This window comes from Scleropages formosus, chromosome 18, assembly GCF_900964775.1.
Source record: "Scleropages formosus chromosome 18, fSclFor1.1, whole genome shotgun sequence".
In the NCBI taxonomy this organism is placed as follows: Eukaryota; Metazoa; Chordata; class Actinopteri; order Osteoglossiformes; family Osteoglossidae; genus Scleropages; species Scleropages formosus.
The window spans coordinates 13,798,296-13,818,064 of record NC_041823.1 but is presented as its reverse complement, the minus strand read 5'-3'; the positions used below and the strand labels follow the sequence as shown (position 1 = coordinate 13,818,064).

At 43.0% G+C, this 19,769-nt stretch overlaps 1 protein-coding gene across 2 annotated transcripts in view; it reads left to right on the top strand.

Annotated features, from left to right (window-relative positions):
- crppa (CDP-L-ribitol pyrophosphorylase A) overlaps positions 1-19,769 on the top strand; it is a 39,334-nt gene that overhangs the window by 6,870 nt on the left and 12,695 nt on the right. For both annotated transcript variants that reach the window (XM_029246079.1, XM_018740569.2), the window contains exons 4-9: positions 347-451; positions 1,308-1,353; positions 2,934-3,031; positions 5,844-5,921; positions 6,062-6,154; positions 7,761-7,892. In XM_029246079.1, coding sequence (XP_029101912.1) covers positions 347-451; positions 1,308-1,353; positions 2,934-3,031; positions 5,844-5,921; positions 6,062-6,154; positions 7,761-7,892 — 552 coding nt within the window. The remainder of the gene's footprint in view (positions 1-346; positions 452-1,307; positions 1,354-2,933; positions 3,032-5,843; positions 5,922-6,061; positions 6,155-7,760; positions 7,893-19,769) is intronic.

Genomic DNA, 19,769 nt, shown 5'->3' with positions numbered 1-19,769 from the left:
CATATTGTATCTCATATAGCATAGCTCAGACCATGTCATCCATGCAATGTCTATAAAGAATGAGGTAATTATTTGGATCATATTTACATGTATCTGTAGATCCACTAATGCTGCCTTTTTAGATCTTGTGTGTTTTCTTTTAATGTATTTGGTGGAATGAGATGTCTGCCCTTTGTGCACCTAAGACTTTGTGTATTTCCTCATCTTGTAAACAGCAGTTTGAGAATATTGACACTGTGCATAAATCTTCTGAATTTCTTTTGCAATGTGAGCTGTTTATGCTGTTTGGGTTGGCAGTGCTTTTAGGGTGTTGGGATGATCCAGCAAGTATCACTTCTTCCCTCAGTGCAGCGAGACAGACTTTGACTTTGGGACGGAGTGTCTACACTTGGCCTTGTACTATTGCGGCACCAAAGCCAAACTCATTGAAGGTCCTCCTACTCTGTGGAAGGTGAGGCTCATTTTCAACAACGCAGCAATTCATAAACGGTGTGTTCACCATTCCACTGTGTAGCCTTTGTCAAGGCCATGAACTTGGAAGAGTTAATAAGGCATTTCATTGTTTCCTTCTATATACCTGTTAAATCACACCCCAAATTTTATTTCTGATAAATGTGTAAAATGTGTGTTGATTACTGTTACGTATCTGTCAAGAAAATATATTTTATTGCTATCGGCTACACAAGAAGCTCCCCCCACAAATATGTGGTTGACTCAAGTGTTTTCCCCCTAGAACACTTGTCCTGAATCATAACTCTAGTGAATTTTGGAAAAGTTGGTCACCTTTGCTCATCTTTTTGGAATTTTTTTAGATAATGCTACATGACCACCCCTACTAAATCAGTTTTCTTCTGCTGTCCTGAGAGGGTCATGGTATCTCTCCTATTGGAACCTTTTGCCCTTTTGCTATACTTACTTCTTTCTGTATTTTTTTGTATTTTGTTGGTGCATATTCTGTTTCTGTGTTGTTGTAACCCTGTTCTGTTGGTGATGGGGAGGGGGGGGAAATCTAGAAGAGTTGTCAAGTCTTCACTGTAGATTAGGAGTGGCTGTGAAGACCACTATAGAGCAGTTGTTAAGACCGTGGTATGAAACACCCATGAAGACTTTCATGTAGGTTACTTGTAAAGACACAAACTTAGTGCAGAACAGACTACAGTATGGAGCAATTGTCAGGACTTTTATTACTGAATCTGTAGCTTAAATTATTGTTTGAACTGTTTTTACATTTTTTTCTTGTTTTACTGATTAAATGTATTGTTTTCTGCTTAATGCATTTACTTCAATGAATGTGTTCTGTCTGTTAGGTAACCTACAAGCAAGACCTTTTTGCTGCTGAATCAATTATTAAAGGTATGGGTTTCTGTGTTTGTTATTTGTGTCTTATTAGACTTTTATGAAGTGTGCTTTTGTTTGCTTTGAGTTGTACATTGCTTTGGAAAAAGTGTGTAAATGAATAAATGTAAAGTAAATGCAGTTATTGAATGACCTCACAATGAAATCAGTACCATTGCTCCTTTTGGTATTCTGAACCATTAAAATTTGAATACTGTTATATTCATTTTAAAGTCTAATTCTAGGATGTTAAAACTGGCTAAATATATTTTCAGTTAAGTGACTAATTTATCTTTATTTACAATAATTCATGCTTTTAATGTCATCTATTTACTATACATCACAGCACGTGTAAGTAATTCTGTTAGATTTTTTTTGGACAAAATGGATTTATAAAGTCTATTTTAAGTTAAGAAAAAATAAAGTTGGGATCTCTGAACATTTTCACTACATTTTCATTTACACCAAAGACGACAACAACTATCTACAGTATTTTTTTAGCAGAAGTGAAATATGTACTGTATATCCAAACTTTGACTACATAGCAAGCTCATCTGACCTTTTACCTACCACTTTTACAATGTATAATTGCATTTTACACCACAGCTTTTTTAATGTAGGAAGAAACAAGACGGAAGGTTTCTTTCGTTTTTTTAGATCAGTCTTTTGGTTCTGTTTCTATGAAATGGTATTATATAATTACACATGACTATAAGACTGTCTGAGCAGGGCGACATCCAGTCCCTTAAGTCTCACTTTCTGAAGAAGTAGTTTCAGTTTTACATGAACCAGATTAATATGAGAGGTAAGATAAACCTGCCCATTTGTGTGTGTTTGTGCAGAAGTGCAGGATGCTGTAGGTCTGGGTAGATGAAGGGATTTTATCTGCAGGCTACAGAAGCGTGGCATGCAAGCTAAGGGAGGGTGGCCTCACAAACAAAACAAATACAGTTCAGTAAGACAAATATGCAAGTAACAACACAGCATCTGTGTGTAGCCCCTATGGATTTGCAACACAAACATGACAGTGCATATTTTATGAATTTGTAAGACAGGCCCAAAACATATGTAATAGTACCCAAATTATTGTACTGAGTAGACCTCAATGATTAGTGAGACAGGCCTAGAGTCATGAAGAAAGGGTGTAGGGTTCTATTCCAAAGTGAGATATGGCCTTCATGCTTAAAATTGAGATTGAACTCACAGAATTTTCTGTCTTCGTCAACAAACCAAGAACGGGTCTAAGAGCAGACAGAAGCATTGACAAAACTTTTCTGCTACATTTGCTGAATTTGTGCCTCTTGTGTTCTCATGAAATGCAACTTTTTTGCAGTAATTTAGGCTCATTTAAAGTTTTATGGAAGTGAAAGATTAAGGAAGAGGGAAACCAAGAAATTAGAGCGTCTGTATACGTCTCAACACAAAGGGGGTTTATTCCTTTGGGAAAACAGAGATGCAAATATAGCATCAGTGTGAATGTTCTGTGAAGTTAATGAGGCTCACAGGGACTGGGATGCCTCCAAAGGGCATTTTAATGTCTTGTAGGAAACTGAAACAGTGGTTGTAATTTCTGCCCTTCTCTTTTTTCCTTCTCTCAGACACTCTCTCCCACACTGTCTGCGTGGTTGCGGGTGATTGTGCGCAGTCAGTGCAGTTGGCTCATGGACTGCGGAAGACCCTTGGAGCCAGGAGCATGGTATGCCGAAGGTCGAGAGCAATCTGCCATGTTTCTCTGCCGCTCCTCGCCTTTTACCCATGTTATTATCGCAGATCATCCCTCCAGTGTTTATCCTTCGTCATACTCGTCCCGCAGGTGCAGCCTGGGTGGGCCAGGGCAGGGTGGACATCTGCAGCCACATTTCCAATGGGGCACGTCGTGCGTGCTTCCCTCAGCACCCTTCAACTCTCCTTTCCCAGACAGAGAAAAGCAGATGGGATTAATTTTTGGCTTGCTGTGTATCTATACCCTAACAATCAAATGAACTTGGAGTTCATAGTATTGAACATGCCCACAACCCCTTTTGTTTTTCTGGAAATAATCTTTTTCCAGCTCTTGTGCTCTCGATTTCTGTGTGGCTCTTCCTCAATATTCAATGAGTGCATCATGCGTGTTAGCTGATGACAGAGGAAACGGCACTTGATGTATGTCAGCTTGGCTTCCACACAGCTTGTCTGCCAAGCCCCAAGCCCTTCATCAAAGGCTGACAAGCAGATTTGCTTTCCAAATCCAAACGAAGCTTCTGGTTCACGTCCTGACTGATTGCAAACAGGTCTGCATGGCACACAGATGCCTGGCCAACTTGTGTTCCTGTGTGCGTGTGTGCAGATTTAGAGGAATTCTTTCCAGGGGCACAGAGGGAGATGCTTACAAGTACAGGGCAGACAGGCATGAGGATATGGAGCAAGGACAAGATTCACATGTATTAAGCTAGAGCATGGTGTTTTCTGAAGGATATGCTTTATTATTATTATTATTATTATTATTATTATTATTATTACTGTTATTAACATTATTGCTGGTAGTAGCAGTAGTAGCAATATTTTGTTGCTTAGCCAACAGTTTTATTCAGAGTGACTTAATTTAAATATTATATCTTAATACTTTCTGAAGGAATTCAGATTAAGTGCCTAGTACCCAGACATGATTACTTTTACTTTTATTAGTAAGTATTTGTAGATGGGGAAATACCATTTAGAAGTTTTTGAAATTTAGAAGTGGAGTTGCTGTTCATATTAGTTTGACATGCTGTGTGTTCAGTATGTTTTAAAACATGCAATACAAGCAAGTACAGTAATGGAAATCTAGGTTAAGGATTTTTCAGGGACCCATATCTATGTCTGTCTGTCTGTTTATTTGTTGCTTTTAACCACTTATCCAATTGCCCAATTCTTAGAGTTTTGCCCATTTTTTAACTAATAGAAATGTTAGACATCACTGTCATGGCAACATATGTGAATTTTCTGTGTCTATGAAAGAATCCGTCACACCCAAATGCAAGGCTTCCTTGGAATCCAAGGGCACTTTTTTTTAGAAACTATTGTCTGTTCTTCGATGTACACTGACCTGAAACCCACGAGAGGTTTATTCTGCTGATCGCTTGCCCCTGTGCGGAATGTAAGTGATTAGAATGGTACTTTCCCTATGTTGCATAGCTCTGGTTCCACTTAAAATATCCTTCTTTTTAAAGCTCTGTTTAATAATTCATTCTTCATTCATCTCGTGAGATTCTGCTGTTTGCAAAAGAAGGCATTTTTTTTTAAGAAATTTAACCTTTTGAACACTTCCCCCAACTTATCTAGGCTGCTATGAGCTTAATTTAAAACAATATTTTCATATACACACTGAATGAAATCAGACACTAGAACATATGCACCTAATCTCACAGTGGTTATAGGAAAGATTGTAATTTGTCACAATCATGCATGTCCGTAGCCAGCAAATATGTGGCGGGGATCTTCGGTAATAGGTAACAAAAACTCCGAAGATGTGCTCAGTTCAGTTTTATGTTAACATTTTACATATATGTTGGAACCTCCTGATCCTCAGTCTAACCAGTTGGAAAAGCAGGGTGGATATGGTGGAAACTACAAAATAATTCACATCTTGTAAACATGTTTCGAAATCGTGCATGACAGCTGCATGCAGAATAATAATGCGTTCTGTACCTCATTTCCCCACCAGTCGTGTACATGATTTTGTAACCTGTTGATTGGCCAGAGTTCCTGTCTTCTTCTTTGCCTTCAATGTCCATCCGCCCTCAAATAAATGTTGAAATGCTTCCGCTCTTGGGCCGAAGCCAAACCTGGTCTCCAAACATTTAATCTGCAAATCGACGTTGCTGTTATTAAAATATTGTTTTTGGTTATTGTTTTTTCCAGAACAAACTATTTACATGTGTTTCCTATAACCTTTTACTACTTCCTATTGACTTCATTTTAAGTTTGTTACACAATGTCAGCCATATTTTTAGATTAGACTCTAGCTGTTTACTTCTGTTTATTTGTTTGTTTGTAGAGATTTTATAGCACCAGTCAGTTAGTCACTGCGAACATCATGGTTTTGTTGAAGAATATGTTTGGTTGGGTACATTCTTTTAAAATATGATTAGGGCAGGCAATGCTATAGTGTTGAAAAAGTGGATAATTGCGAATACTGTATAATGCAGGCCAAATATCTTTCTGGTACAAAAATATCTTTTTAGGATCAGCTACATCAAATCCACATTTGCACTAGAGATCCATGAATGTTAGCATTTGCCATCATGTAAATCTTGCATAAAATGAATCCACTGAATCTCGTTCCGATCTATATGAGGTAAACACGTATGCTTGTATTAAACCCTTAGCAGTTATGAACACTGTGTGCTCTGTTTCTCTCAACCCAAGTCCAACCACTGGATCAGAACAAAATATTTTGCGATTTGGGAAAGAAAGCGAGCCAATGTACAGGAAATCCCGACAGAGGAAATGCCATTTCAATGTGGTGCTTCTTGTGTTCTGCCACAAAGCAGGTGGACGTAATCTCAGGCCCACTCGGAAGCCGTGCAGTGTTGGTTTCAGGGACTTGGAACTTCATCCGTATCACTGTGAGTTCACACATTTCCTCAGTAATAATCAAAGACAGATTTTTCTATGCAGGCCTAGATTCAACGATAGTATGGAGTGTTACTCTTTTTTGTTGTTTGAATCACTGCTTTATCCCTGTTTCTTCTTTGTTTTTTCAAAGATGGATACTTCTTCTTTGGGTGAGATTGCAAAGCTGGTGAAGATAGTCCAGGACTCCGAACACGCCATCCTGTATCCTGTCGTTTTGATTTTGGTAAGTTTTATGTCTTGGCCACTGTGGGGGCCAGAGATTGAGCATGCTTTTGCAAGCAAGTCATTTTCCATCCATTTCACACAGCTGTCTGCTCACCTCCTTATGTTCAGATCTGCCACTTCCCAGGGTTTCTCCTGCTTTCCAGGTGAGGAGCTTGTTGGTCATAGGATACAACCTTAAGCCAGTAAAGTTTATGGAATGCTCAGAAGTTTGACATCCAAGCTTTTGGGCCACTGGTGCAAGAGCCCTCCCTACTTTTGCAGAGAGACGATGGAGTATGTGTGAGCCTGTGGGCTCACCTCAACCCCGGAGACCAGACTTCACTGTGTGGCTGCCTAAATATTCAACATGTGTTTAAAAGAATGTATATTTATTTCTAGGAAGTGAAAAACTTCTTTTAAACTTTTTTCGTTTTCCTTGTAAAAGTGTCAGCTGCATTATAACACCTGACTACTATTTCAAGAGCCTGAAACCCTTTCTCTGTAGGTGTATGTTGATGTAGGTGACTGTGGAGATTTGAAAATATCTTGCATCTGAAGCATATGGAAAGAAAGTAGAACACTGCAAAAAAAAGTTATTTTCTTTTCAACTTGATTTCACCTCAGGAACTGTGTGACTACTGAAGGAGAGTGTTGACAAGGGCCTGTATGAGTAAGTCGTTGGTGTGTTTCCAGTTTGCCTCCTTCAGGACCCAGTAGGCTACGTCTTAATCAGGGAGGAACGTTGCAAATTGGGGATTGATTAAACCCGTGCCGTACCTTACCTCAGGAAAAGGCCGCACTTTGCTTGTCTGTGGAAGACTTTAGTTTGCACTGAGGCTGCATGCCAAGGAGCACTGACTCCCAGCCATGGTCGAGTGGAAGCAGGTGCGTGGCGTGAAATTGCCCCCCGGGTTCTGATCCCTTCTCCTCGGACACAGGGGTCCTGGAACGTACGGAACTTTATTAAGACAACAATCCCAATTTATTCCAGCTATGCCAATTTCGCTGCACATGATCCATATCCCGAATTTGCTCCACATGATCCAGACAGAAGGAAGAATGGAGTTCAGGCTTGCACAACGAATGGCCGATTACCTGTTTCTCAGTGTCAACACGAAAAAAACACGATGGCTTGCAATATTTGAAAAGGCATCAGGCGTACTTATTTGCTGTAATGTCAGTAACAAGATGCTGATCTCATTGAGGCCATGGATAGGTTATACAGAGTAACTGTTTAGTCATAATCAATTCCTAATCACTAACAGTAACTAAGTGCCATCTAAATAGAATTTATTTGGAACAACTCTGTTTTAGACTTACAGCAGAACTTTACAATAGCAGCATAAAATCTGAAAAATTATTTTGTGAGTTATGCCTATTTAGCTATACTAAATGAGCCACAACACCAGAATTTTATGCAGCTTTGCAAGGATATTTTTTGCAGTTTCTTATTTCTCAAACAAGTCATACTGAAAAATTCTATTCCATGAGCCAACACTGCAGAGACAATGTATATAGTACTATAAATGGATTTATAGTGCAGCAGGATGTTTCCTGGTGGGAGATGCAGATCTGGAGAAGTCATGGAAAGGTCACCTACATCAGGGTATTTGTTGTCTCCAAAGGTGCATCTGAACCTGCTGTCGCGGTGCTGTCTGACCGAGCAGATGAGAGCCTTGGGTGCCATCCGGAGTCTGGCTGCAGAGGCAAAACACAGCAATATCTTACTTTATGGAATCCTACTCAATCACGACGAGGTATGCTGCCTGCTGTCTTCGCCCCCTTTCAGTCGCCAGGAATTTCAAACCATGTCAGTAGATTAATTGTCTCCAGAGAATGCGCAATTGTAACGTGAAGGACAAACAAAGGGGGAAAATATTTGCTTCTTTTTTTTCTGGAGTCATTCCACCTCTTGTCGCTACTCTTGGGGCAAATTGTTGTGGCTTCGCTCTGTGTGGTTGGCGAGGAGACAAAAGCATCTGTGGGCCAAACTTCCCCACACCCCCATTTCGGAGGGGAGTTTACGAACGGAAGGTTTACCGTGTGTCAGGAGAGAAGTGAAGGGGAACGTAGGTTCGACAAGGGAAGGTCTCGTGAGTTTCACACCACCGTGAGAGCTTCGTGATATCTTCCGAGCCAGTGCCACATGACAGGCTGCTTCAGTCAGCAAAGAGCTTTCTTGTGTACTCTTCTCACACCACCACCACCATAGGGCAATGTGTGGTGTGGTCTAGTGTTTGTCTGCAGATCTCTCTGCAAGTTCATCATGATTCATTATTCCATTGCTTTGCTGTTGTCTTTTCCTCTCCAAAGAGTCTCAGTTTTACTTATGTATGCAGCTGGATATTGCACAGGAACAGTCAGGCACCATGTTCCAGGGTAACAGGGCCCGTTGCAAAACTCTAACAAGCAGTGTTCAGCTTACAAATCTCCATTTATACCATCTCATTATACTGCCTTTTGTCTTTACTTTGGAGTCAAGGTCAAATATTTGGCTTTATTGTCAGTGGTACTAAGAAAAATTGTTTAAACAAAAAAACAGAAAAGAACTGCTCAGTTTGTAGCTTGCAGTCAAACCCCTTGTTTTTTAAGTTTTCTAAGTGAAGGAATCATTAAGTGAATGGAACAAAAGCCATAAAACATAAGAAATGCATATTTTCAATATTTTTGCAGAATGTGTGTCTGAAGGAAAACATATGGCCTGTATTTATGAACATGGAAGCTATTCCGAGACTTAAACATGACAAATACCCCACAACATCATTTATGACGAACTTTAAGTTATAAATGGACAACAAAAATTGCTTTTTGGCTCAGGTAAGTTTTCATGGTTTCTTTGGACCTTACCTTGTCGTCCCTGGCTAGATATGTACAACTTTAATGGTTTAGCTAAAATACAAATAAGCCAGTTTTTCACAAGGTCATCGAGTCACTGGCAAATAACTCCTTTTGATGTCTGCTTGTTGTGTAATTTAAAGCAGTGCTTTACATCCTCCGACATGAACGTTCTGGATTCCAGCACACATGTGAGTTTAATTGTGCTATCAGAAGTTCGCTCCCCTCAATACTGCGTTTCAGTTGTGGCTGAGTTGCAGGAGAGGGCCGCAGCTATGCTGCCTTCGCATTGCAGTGTTTTTACAAGAAGAAGAGGGAGTGCATGAGATTACAAGTGTTGACCATGATAAAGTACAAATAGGTATGAGACAGTGGAAGATAATGCAGATAAAAATGTGTATAAATCATTCTCTGTAGGTTTATAATAATAGAGGTAATTTTTCCCAGATGCTCTGATTCATGCTTGTCTAAAGTGCTTCCAGTCCTCCCTCTTGTCAGTTTGACCTTCTCTGCAGTCTTTCTATGTTAATGGGACTTTTAAACTGAACATCAAGGCTTGCTGTTTTCATTTGACCAAAAATTATAACTGCACATTTTAGTGTGTATCCATAATAAATATGCTTTGGTTTTACTTCTTTTTCATTTTTGCATTTGATGAAATTGTTCAGCAAAAGCTCTTTGTCAGTGTTCTGGTTTGAGTAGAGTGACATTTTTGAAGCCAAATTGAAATCTTGAAGACAAAGAAAATAGAAGCACAATCAAAAACTGTATCATTTAACTACCTTTAACTTGTTTTGTTATGAAAACAATCAGAATATTTGAAAAGAAGCTAGTCTGAAAGTATGAAAGGATACTAAAGCAAGGGGACTTTATTTCCTGATGGAAAGTTGGAAGTGAAGAAATCCAAAAACTCTTAGGCAATTTAATACAGAATCCTTTTTGTTTTTTATTTTAGTAAAATGTTTTGTTATTCAGTTTGATAGAATTGCACAAACAGTTTAAAAAAAGGATTTTTAATAAACAAACAGAGATTATTGTAGACATTTGATAAAGATTAGTAAATAGATTGAAGTAAACACGGTTTCAGATATCCTATTAAAAACAGACTTTTCGCTGAGCAGTTCATTTTCCACGAGACATTTGTGTATCTTAAGTTTTGTCATATTTTATTTCCTCTCGTGTTCAGTGATGCCTTTGCAATTGACAGCATGGGTTCTTCTTCACGGCCGAGGTGCAGAGATACATGATTAAGTTTGACAAAAGTACATAGTTTATACAAAGCGTATGAAAGAAACTTTGCAAAGATTCAATTTTATGTATTGGATAAGACAGCGTGGATGCCTGGGGAGACTGATGGGGGAAATACTTGTCTCCTCCCTTCCCTCTGCCACATTGACAGTGGAAACATTGGGTTTAGTCCAGTTTATCTAGACCATAGTGTACGTTTCTGATAAGGACCAAAAACTGAAATTCTTTAATGCTGCTGTGCTGGACACTTGACCAGAAATCATAGACTCCTTTTTCGATGATTGTGCCACTGTGAGCGCTTCACCCTCTGGCTGGAGATAAAACTTAAGTGTCCCAGTTAAGAAACTTAAGTAGGTGGCCTGTTCTTAATAATTGTACACTTGCTTAATTTACTAACAGCTCATTCTATTAGTTTCACTGATTTAGATTGTAAACACTTAATCCTAAGAGCTGCCTTTTTATATATTTTTTTCCTCATTAAGTATGAGGTAATGGAATATGCACAGCTTAAATACATGATATCCTCGTTCGTCCCAGAATGACTTAATGTTTTCAGTGAGGCCGAGCGCTTTCAATCATGCAGCAACACAGAACTGAATAAAAACAAAAGTATCTGAAGTACAGTAAGTCAGTCTTAGGCCAGAGATAAGCAAGACTTTAGCTGAGGACGTGGCTCCGCTTATGGTTCTTTCATGTGCTATTTGTAAAGTGTTGTACCTCTTTAGGACCTCTTGCTTGCTTCAGTCATGCTGGTTATGCACAGCAGTTATTATTTATTGTAATGTATGTCAGTGTGAATGCTGACTGGGACATGTCAGTAATGAGAGCCCAGTTCACTGAGCTCAGTCCTGAGTGATGTCAGTAAGGTGATCTGGTGTGGAAACAGTGATTTTATCCCCTATCAATGATTGCCACAGCGATAGGAAGCGACACTGGATCCCCCCACCCCTCACGGAGGGCTCAGCCACCCTGTCAAGCAAGTGAAAAGGGGTTGTCATGGTGATGTATGGGGCTTCTAATCCCTTGCACTGAGAGCCCTGATGTTTACTTGCACATCACTTCCTCCTTGTCAAAGAGCCCAGACAGGGAGCCCTGAACTTGAGAAGAGATTAGTCGCCCTTAGAAAAATAGAGAAAGAAAAAGGAAAGAGAAGGAGAGAGTGACTGTACGGGACAATTCTCTCACCTGGCCAGATGCACCTAGAAACATCAGGCTGTGAAACTGTACACCAAGTGCTCTACCTTTCCAGCAGGATATACAGCTACACCACTGGCCCCCCTCATGATGGTGAACTGCTTGTGCTGATCTTTTTGCAGCCAAATTGCTTCTTGCAAAATGTCACACTGATGTGCTACAGATGTTGTCTATCAAAGTCCTTTTCAGAGAAGAAGGACACGTCTGCCTAGTCCGAATAAGACTTAAGTTTGCCACCCACGTGCTTTGCTTTCCTTCACAGTACATTGTGACTTCACCATTGCAGTATAGTGTATATCTGTCTGCTCAATGAAATTTCTTGTACAAATACTTTAAAATTCTAATGATTATGGGGCTGCATGGTGGGAAGAGTTTAGAGCCACTGCCTGACACTTAAACGACCTGGGCTTGAATCCATGCTCCTGCTCCTGCTTCGATATCCCTGATCAAGATATTTACCATGAATTGATACAGTAAAAATTATGGACATATTTAAATGTGTAAATAATTGTAAGTCACTTTGTACACAAACCTAAGATTGTAGGTCATTTTCAAGAGAAAACTAATAAATTAATAATTATGATTTTTTTTAACATACAGGGCTCAAGATTTCTCGCAGTTCCAAAGTACAATGTGAAACATGGGAATTTTTGGGGGAAAAAAGAATTTTGTGATTTAACAGCAACGTATAAAGAGCCAGAGAGACACTAAATGCACTGAGGTTTTTTTTTCTTCATATCAGCATCTGAGGTCAGTTATGGCAGCAGACTTAAATCTGGAATGCTCTTTATGTAGCTATGTTGACATGTGTCTAACAGAACAAAGAAAGCTGTAAACAAAAGACCAAACACCATTTAAGAGATTGTGCAGTTGCTGAATATTGTATGTGCGCGCCAGGGTTCAGGGCTGCGTTTTGTGCACGCCAGTGGAAAATGTTATACCTCAATGAGCAGTTGATAAGGGAATAGATTGTTCATATTGTACTCCTGATGAAATATTAGTACAGATCTGAGTTGCTGAATCATCTGTTCTGAGTTACTCCAGCAGGACTGAAAAATATTGGCCCCTCTAGTTAGCACTGGATTTATGTTTTAATATTTTGGTTTAATTCATAACATACATTACAACGTCTTGCATCCAATCCCATTTCTACAGTTATGCTCGGTACTTGTGCAGTTCTGCTGTGCATCTACTTTAGTCTGGTTTGATGTTTCCAAAGTATGTTACTTCAGTCCTGTCATTTGTGCTTCCAGTGGGAGTATTGGTATGATTTCATCCAGAATCCACCTGTTTGTTTCTCTGGCTCTCCATGGTGTTCGTAACAGTCTTCTCCAGCACCACAGTTCAAAGGAGTCTATGATTTTCTTCTCCTGTTTCTTCAATGTCCAGCTTTCGCATCCAGAGAGTGTTATTGAAGATATTATTGCTTGAGCAGTTCTGATCTTTGTTCATGTACATTTGAGGAATTTTCCAGATCTTTCATTGCAGCTCGGCCAAGTGCTAGTCTTCATCACATGACTGCTAGATCCCGTATTGATTGATTCCAACAGGCAGAAGTCATTGATGTCTTCTGGGTCTTCACCCTCAACACTAAAGTTTGCTAGTGTTTAGGACTAAAACTATTTTTAGTTTTCTGAGATTTAATTGTCCCTTTTTTGCTCTCCGATTAGTTTTTTCATTGAACTTTAAGGTCTTCGTCCTCTGCTATCAGTATGGGATCATTGGTACTTTGAAGATTATTGACAAAAAAAATCAAGGCGTCCGTTTACCCCGCCCGGTATGGGGTCACCGGGGCCCCACCCTGGAGCCAGGCCTGGGGGGGGGGCTCGCATGCGAGCGCCTGGTGGCCAGGTCTATGCCCACGGGGCCTGGCCGGGCTCAGCCCGAAGCCACAACGTGGAGCCGCTCTTCGGTGGGCTCACCACCTGCCGGAGAAACCATAAGGGGCCGGTGCGTTGTGATTTGGGCGGTGGTCGGGGCCGAGTGCCCGGCCGACCCGAACCTCGGGCGCCAACTCTGGTTTTTGGGACTTGGAATGTCACCTCACTGGCGGGGAAGGAGCCTGAGCTGGTGCGGGAAGTTGAGAGATACCGTCTAGATATAGTCGGGCTCACTTCCACTCACAGCTTGGGTTCTGGAACCACTCTACTCGATCGAGGGTGGACTCTCCACTATTCTGGCGTTGCCCAAGGTGAGAGGCGGCGGGCTGGTGTGGGCTTATTAATAGCCCCCCAGTTCAGCCGCCATGTGTTGGAGTCTACCCCGGTGAATGAGAGGGTCATCTCCCTACGCCTTCGGGTCAGGGAACGGTCTCTCACTGTCGTTTGTGCTTATGCGCCTAGCGGCAGTGTAGAGTACCCGGCCTTTTTAGAGTCCCTGGGGGGCGTGCTGGAAAGCGCTCCCACTGGGGACTCTGTCGTTCTACTGGGGGACTTTAACGCCCACGTGGGCAGCGACAGTGATACCTGGAGGGGCGTGATTGGGAGGAACGGCCTCCCTGATCTGAACCCGAGCGGTGAGTTGTTATTGGATTTCTGTGCTAGTCGCGGTTTATCCATAACGAACACCATGTTCATGCATAAGGGTGTCCACCAGTGCACTTGGCACCAGGACACCCTAGGTCGGAGGTCGATGATCGACTTTGTAGTCGTTTCTTCTGACCTTCGGCCATATGTCTTGGACACTCGGGTGAAGAGAGGGGCTGAGCTGTCAACTGATCACCACCTGGTGGTGAGTTGGATTCGATGGCGGGGGAAAAAGCTGGACAGACCTGGCAGGCCCAAACGCATAGTGAGGGTCTGTTGGGAACGTTTGGCGGAGGCCCCTGTCAGAGAGGTCTTCAACTCCCACCTCCGACAGAGCTTCAACCAGGTCCCGAGGGAGGTGGGGGACATTGAGTCTGAATGGACTATGTTCCGCTCCTCCATTGTCGGTGCGGCTGTTCGGAGCTGCGGCCATAAGGTCTCCGGTGCCTGTCGCGGCGGCAATCCCCGAACACGGTGGTGGACACCGGAAGTAAGGGATGCCGTCAAGCTGAAGAAGGAGTTCTATCGGGCCTGGCTGGCTCATGGGACTCCTGAAGCAGCTGACGGGTACCGACGGGCCAAACGGAGCGCGGCTCTGGCAGTCGCCGCGGCAAAAACTCGGGCTTGGGAGGAGTTCGGTGAGGCCATGGAGGAAGACTTTCGGTCGGCCTCAAAGAGATTCTGGCAAACCGTCCGGCGACTCAGAGGGGGGAAGCGGTGTTCCACGAACACTGTTTACAGTGGAAGTGGTGCGCTGCTGACCTCAGCTGAGGATGTTCTCGGGCGGTGGAAGGAGTACTTTGAGGATCTCCTCAATCCCTCCGACACGCCTTCCGTAGAGGAAGCTGAGGCTGGGGACTCGGAGGGGGACTCGTCCATTACCCTGGCTGAAGTTGCTGAGGTAGTCAAAAAACTCCTCGGTGGCAAGGCTCCGGGGGTGGATGAGATCCGCCCCGAGTTTCTCAAGTCTCTGGATGTTGTGGGGCTGTCTTGGCTGACACGCCTCTGCAGCATCGCGTGGAGTTCGGGAACGGTGCCTCTGGACTGGCAGACCGGGGTGGTGGTCCCTCTTTTTAAGAAGGGGGACCGGAGATTGTGTTCCAACTACAGGGGGATCACACTCCTTAGCCTCCCTGGGAAAGTCTATGCCAGGGTACTGGAAAGGAGAATCCGACCGATAGTCGAACCTCGGATTCAGGAGGAGCAATGCGGTTTTCGCCCTGGCCGTGGAACACTGGACCAGCTCTATACCCTCACTAGGGTGTTGGAGGGTTCGTGGGAGTTTGCCCAACCAGTCCATATGTGTTTTGTGGACCTGGAGAAGGCATTCGACCGTGTCCCTCGTGGCATCCTGTGGGGGGTGCTTCGGGATTATGGGGTTCGGGGCTCGTTGCTACGGGCTGTTCGTTCCCTGTATGACCGGAGCAGGAGCTTGGTTCGCATTGCCGGCAGTAAGTCAGACCTGTTCCCGGTGCATGTTGGACTCCGCCAGGGCTGCCCTTTGTCACCGATTCTGTTCATTATTTTTATGGACAGAATTTCTAGGCGCAGTCAGGGAACGGAGGGTGTCTGTTTTGGTGGCCGCGAGATCTCGTCTCTGCTTTTTGCGGACGATGTGGTCCTGTTGGCTTCATCAAGTCAAGACTTGCAGCGTGCACTGGGGAGGTTTGCAGCCGAGTGCGAAGCGGCGGGGATGAGAATCAGCACCTCCAAATCCGAGGCCATGGTTCTCAGTCGGAAAAAGGTGGATTGCTCCCTCCGGGTTAGGGGGGAGTTGCTCCCTCAAGTGGAGGAGTTTAAGTATCTTGGGGTCTTGTTCACGAGTGAGGGAAAAATGGAGCGGCAGGTCGACAGACGGATCGGTGCGGCGTCTGCAGTAATGCGGTCATTGTACCGGTCTGTTGTGGTGAAGAGGGAGCTGAGTCGTAAGGCGAAGCTCTCAATTTACCGGTCGATCTACGTTCCTACCCTCACCTATGGTCATGAACTCTGGATCATGACCGAAAGAATGAGATCGCGGATACAAGCGGCAGAAATGAGTTTCCTCCGCAGAGTGGCTGGGCGCACCCTTAGGGATAGGGTGAGGAGCTCAGTCACCCGGGAGGAGCTCGGAGTAGAGCCGCTGCTCCTCCGCATCGAGAGGAGCCAGTTGAGGTGGCTCGGGCATCTGTTCCGGATGCCTCCTGGACGCCTCCCTGGGGAGGTGCTCCGGGCTTGTCCCACTGGGAGGAGGCCTCGGGGCAGACCCAGGACACGTTGGAGAGACTATGTCTCCCGGCTGGCCTGGGAACGCCTTGGGGTTCCCCCAGAGGAACTGGAGGAGGTGTGCGGGGAGAGGGAGGTCTGGAGTACTCTGCTCGGACTGCTGCCCCCGCGACCCGGCCCCGGATAAGCGGAGGAAGATGGATGGATGGATGGAAGATTATTGATGTTCTTTCCAGAAAGTGTGAATCCAGATTTCTCTCTTGATGTCTTCGGCATACAAGTGGAAGTGGAATATTTAATTACACTTTCTCCAATCCCGCAAAATTAAGTTGTATACATTTAATCAGTATAAAAAAAGCAGCCAGTATGGGTATTTATGTAGCAATACGTTTATTCTTTGCTTTGCATTTGCACTGACCACCCACTTGATCCGAGTTTTGATTTTCCTAGCCTGTGTAATCTTTTGGAAGACATGGCACTCACAGGATTAGGCGTTAGATTTTCTGTCTGCTTTTCAGATTTATTATTAGAGTATTCACGTTCCAAAATGCAAAAGACCTTTCCTGTATTCTGTCAGGATTCCTGTTTGCCTAAGACCTTAGTGAAAGGTTGTGCACAGTTAACGACTGGAAAACCAATCCTGCCTTTTAAGTGTCATTATGGTGGGATTATTATAAAGTGGTTGTAAACACTCAGTCTGGGCAGGACACAGAGCGCAGGCCGTTCTGCTCGCCCCGTGTCAGACTTTTCCCTCTGAATTTTTTTTGTCCTGCTTTTTGTGTTGAGGAGGGAAAGCATCACAGTGTCATCTCCAAACTCTCCGTGCTTTGCCAGCCTAAGTCACCTTGACAGCACTTCCTGTTTGATTGTTTAGTCTGCAGGAAGGATTTGATGGCGCTGTGAAAACATGTACTGTACTTGCGCAACCTGTTTTGTGTCCTTGTTGATATATTTTAAAGACTAGAGCCCTGCCCAGGGCTATAAACAATTATATAGAAGCAATTAGGACCCTGAACTTGTGACCATTATGTTATGGGTTCAGGGCCAGGGTGTGACATGCCAAGTGTGTCCTTAAGTACTCCATTTAACTTGTGACTTTTCTTTAAAGTCTCTAGTGTCCAGCTTTAAAAGTCCAACTGAGTGTTATAACAATGTGATTATTCAGTTTTCTTCTTAGCTCAGAGTTCTGTCCAAAGCAATTTACAGTTTTATTTGGATGTTCCTTTTAAACTCTGGAACTGGTAGACAGAAATGAAAGCTGCACTCATCTGCTTCGGTAATATGTAGCACATCTGCATTTTAGGGGTAGCAAGTAGCGTAGTGTTTAGGGCTGTCTACTCACAGTCCCTGAAAGTTCCCTGTTTGAATCCCTCTCCTGCTGTAGTATCCTTCAAGGTTCTTACCTGGAATTAATACAGTTAAAGTACCCTGCTATGTAACTGGGAATATCACTGTACATGCCTTGGTGTTAATTTGAACAAAGGCGTTAGCGGTATACAGAATACAGTGGCATACATTGCATTTATTCATTTTGTAGATGTTTTTGTCCAAAGTGACCTACAAGTCTGTGAAAACAAAAGTGCATTTCACCAACGGATGAAGAGACAAGGATGCTGGCGCACAATTCATGAAATACAGTCAATCTATTGTCACTGTTTAAACCAGCATACATTACATGGGTAGCTGCATGTAGAATTGGCAGAGACTACAACAGTTTTGAAAACATTACATGAATATCAGCACATAGACTTGAATGCAAAGGTAGTTGCGACAAATAATGTGAATTTATAAAGCAGATAGGAGATCCGGACAGAAATGAGTCTGAAAGAGATGTGTTTAGAGACCCTTCTTGAACGTTAAACAGATTCACCAGTTATAAATGAGAGAGGGAGATCATTCCACCAGATTGGAGCAGAACCATGAATCTTTGGGCTTTTAATTTTGGACCCTGTGGTTACTAGTATGTGACTTTGATCACCATACTACTTGCCATCCCATATAGATGGCACTGGAAGCGCTGCAGATAAACAGACTGTAATGAATGACGTTGCACTTGAAATGGGTCCGCTTTTGTGAAGACACCAGGTTAGAGTTCAGTACTTGCTGCTGGAGACCATCCTTTTCGCAGTGCTCCTGTTAACAAGTCCGTTTAAGACACTATTGTAGCTTGTACTATTTAGAGAGCTGGCTGTTGATAGTCCAGGTTTAAACAAACTAATCACTCACCTGAAGCTATTGAAATAGCACAGTGCTCCCCTTTAAAAGACCTTTCATGAAAACTTCCTGTATTTTTTTTGCAGATATACATACCCCATGCCAGATCATGTATTACTGTAGGTGTTCTCGGCCATCGCACTTTACCCTGCGCCTGCACTGTTTAGTTAAGCGAGTGGAATCCTATAGAATATAGTATTTGTCAGGGTGGAAAGCGGAAATGTGTTAAGTTGCCCTCAAAGCGCTTTTTCATCGTACCTTGACTGTTTTTATGTGGAAGGAATGTGCCTGAGTCAATGGGCTCGCGTAGCCGCGACATCTCAATAGCGCTGCCAGAAAACCTGAAGCGACTCCCAGGCGCACAAAGGCAGGGGGGATAAAGAGTGCGTAAGGTTTATCCGCGCTCAAACAATATGTGCTCCTTTTAAATGAAGTGAGGCAGAATGGGAATGACAAGGTAATCACAAATACAGACTTCCAGGCACCACAAACCCAGTTAAATATTTTTCCTGAAGAAATGAGCAGCCCAAGGAGCTCATCAAAGCATTAGCCCTCTGATTAAATATTAAGGAGTGATGTTTGAGAGCGGCGGCGCTGACGAATTATCTTTCCTAACCAGTTCTAGCCTTTTTTTTTTTTTTTTTTTCCTTCTTTTTTTCCCCTTGCGGTGTCGCATTTTGACCGTCGTCCTGGTATTTGAAGGGATGTTCTTTGTCGTCCTGGTGGCGACATTCTCCCTCAGCCCCTCTTGATTTTTGCGTGGTCTTTCTTTCACCCTCTCCTCCTGGGTGAGGTTACACCACAGCAAATTTCTCTGCTGGATTAGGCCTCATATCAAGTCTCTTGACCTGACAGTAATTGGACCTGATTTTTTCTTGGTTTACCCCAGAGCAACATCTGCCTGAATGAGAGAAGGGTGGAGCCGGAGCTAGAAGTACCGGGGGGCGACAGAGGAAAAACCCCCCCTCCCACCCACACCCTGCCCCCTAATATTTTTCAAGCACAAGTACAGATTGACTGTCAGACCGAGAAACACAATACCTTTTAAAACAGGGAAATTGGATGTTTTCAAGATCCATCGTGGCTAAGCTCTTGTCTCATTAGACCACATTTGATGACATTTGTTCTCATATTATAGCTGAAACTGTATGCTCTTGAGTATGATACATTATACAAGATGATTACAAAAATACCTATAACCACTAGACAGTTTAGGGACTGTTTCCTACAATCTGTCTAACTGTACATGTGTTGGAGGCTGGAATTTGAGGGTCAGTGATTACACTGCCCTCTTCTGGTACAGTTTAGGACTGACCTCTTAATACAGCACAACCTATTAGAGACCAGCTAAAATTAATTGTTATGACAATAAGAGTAATGAGGGTCATAAAATGGGTGCATGCTGCAGCTGTC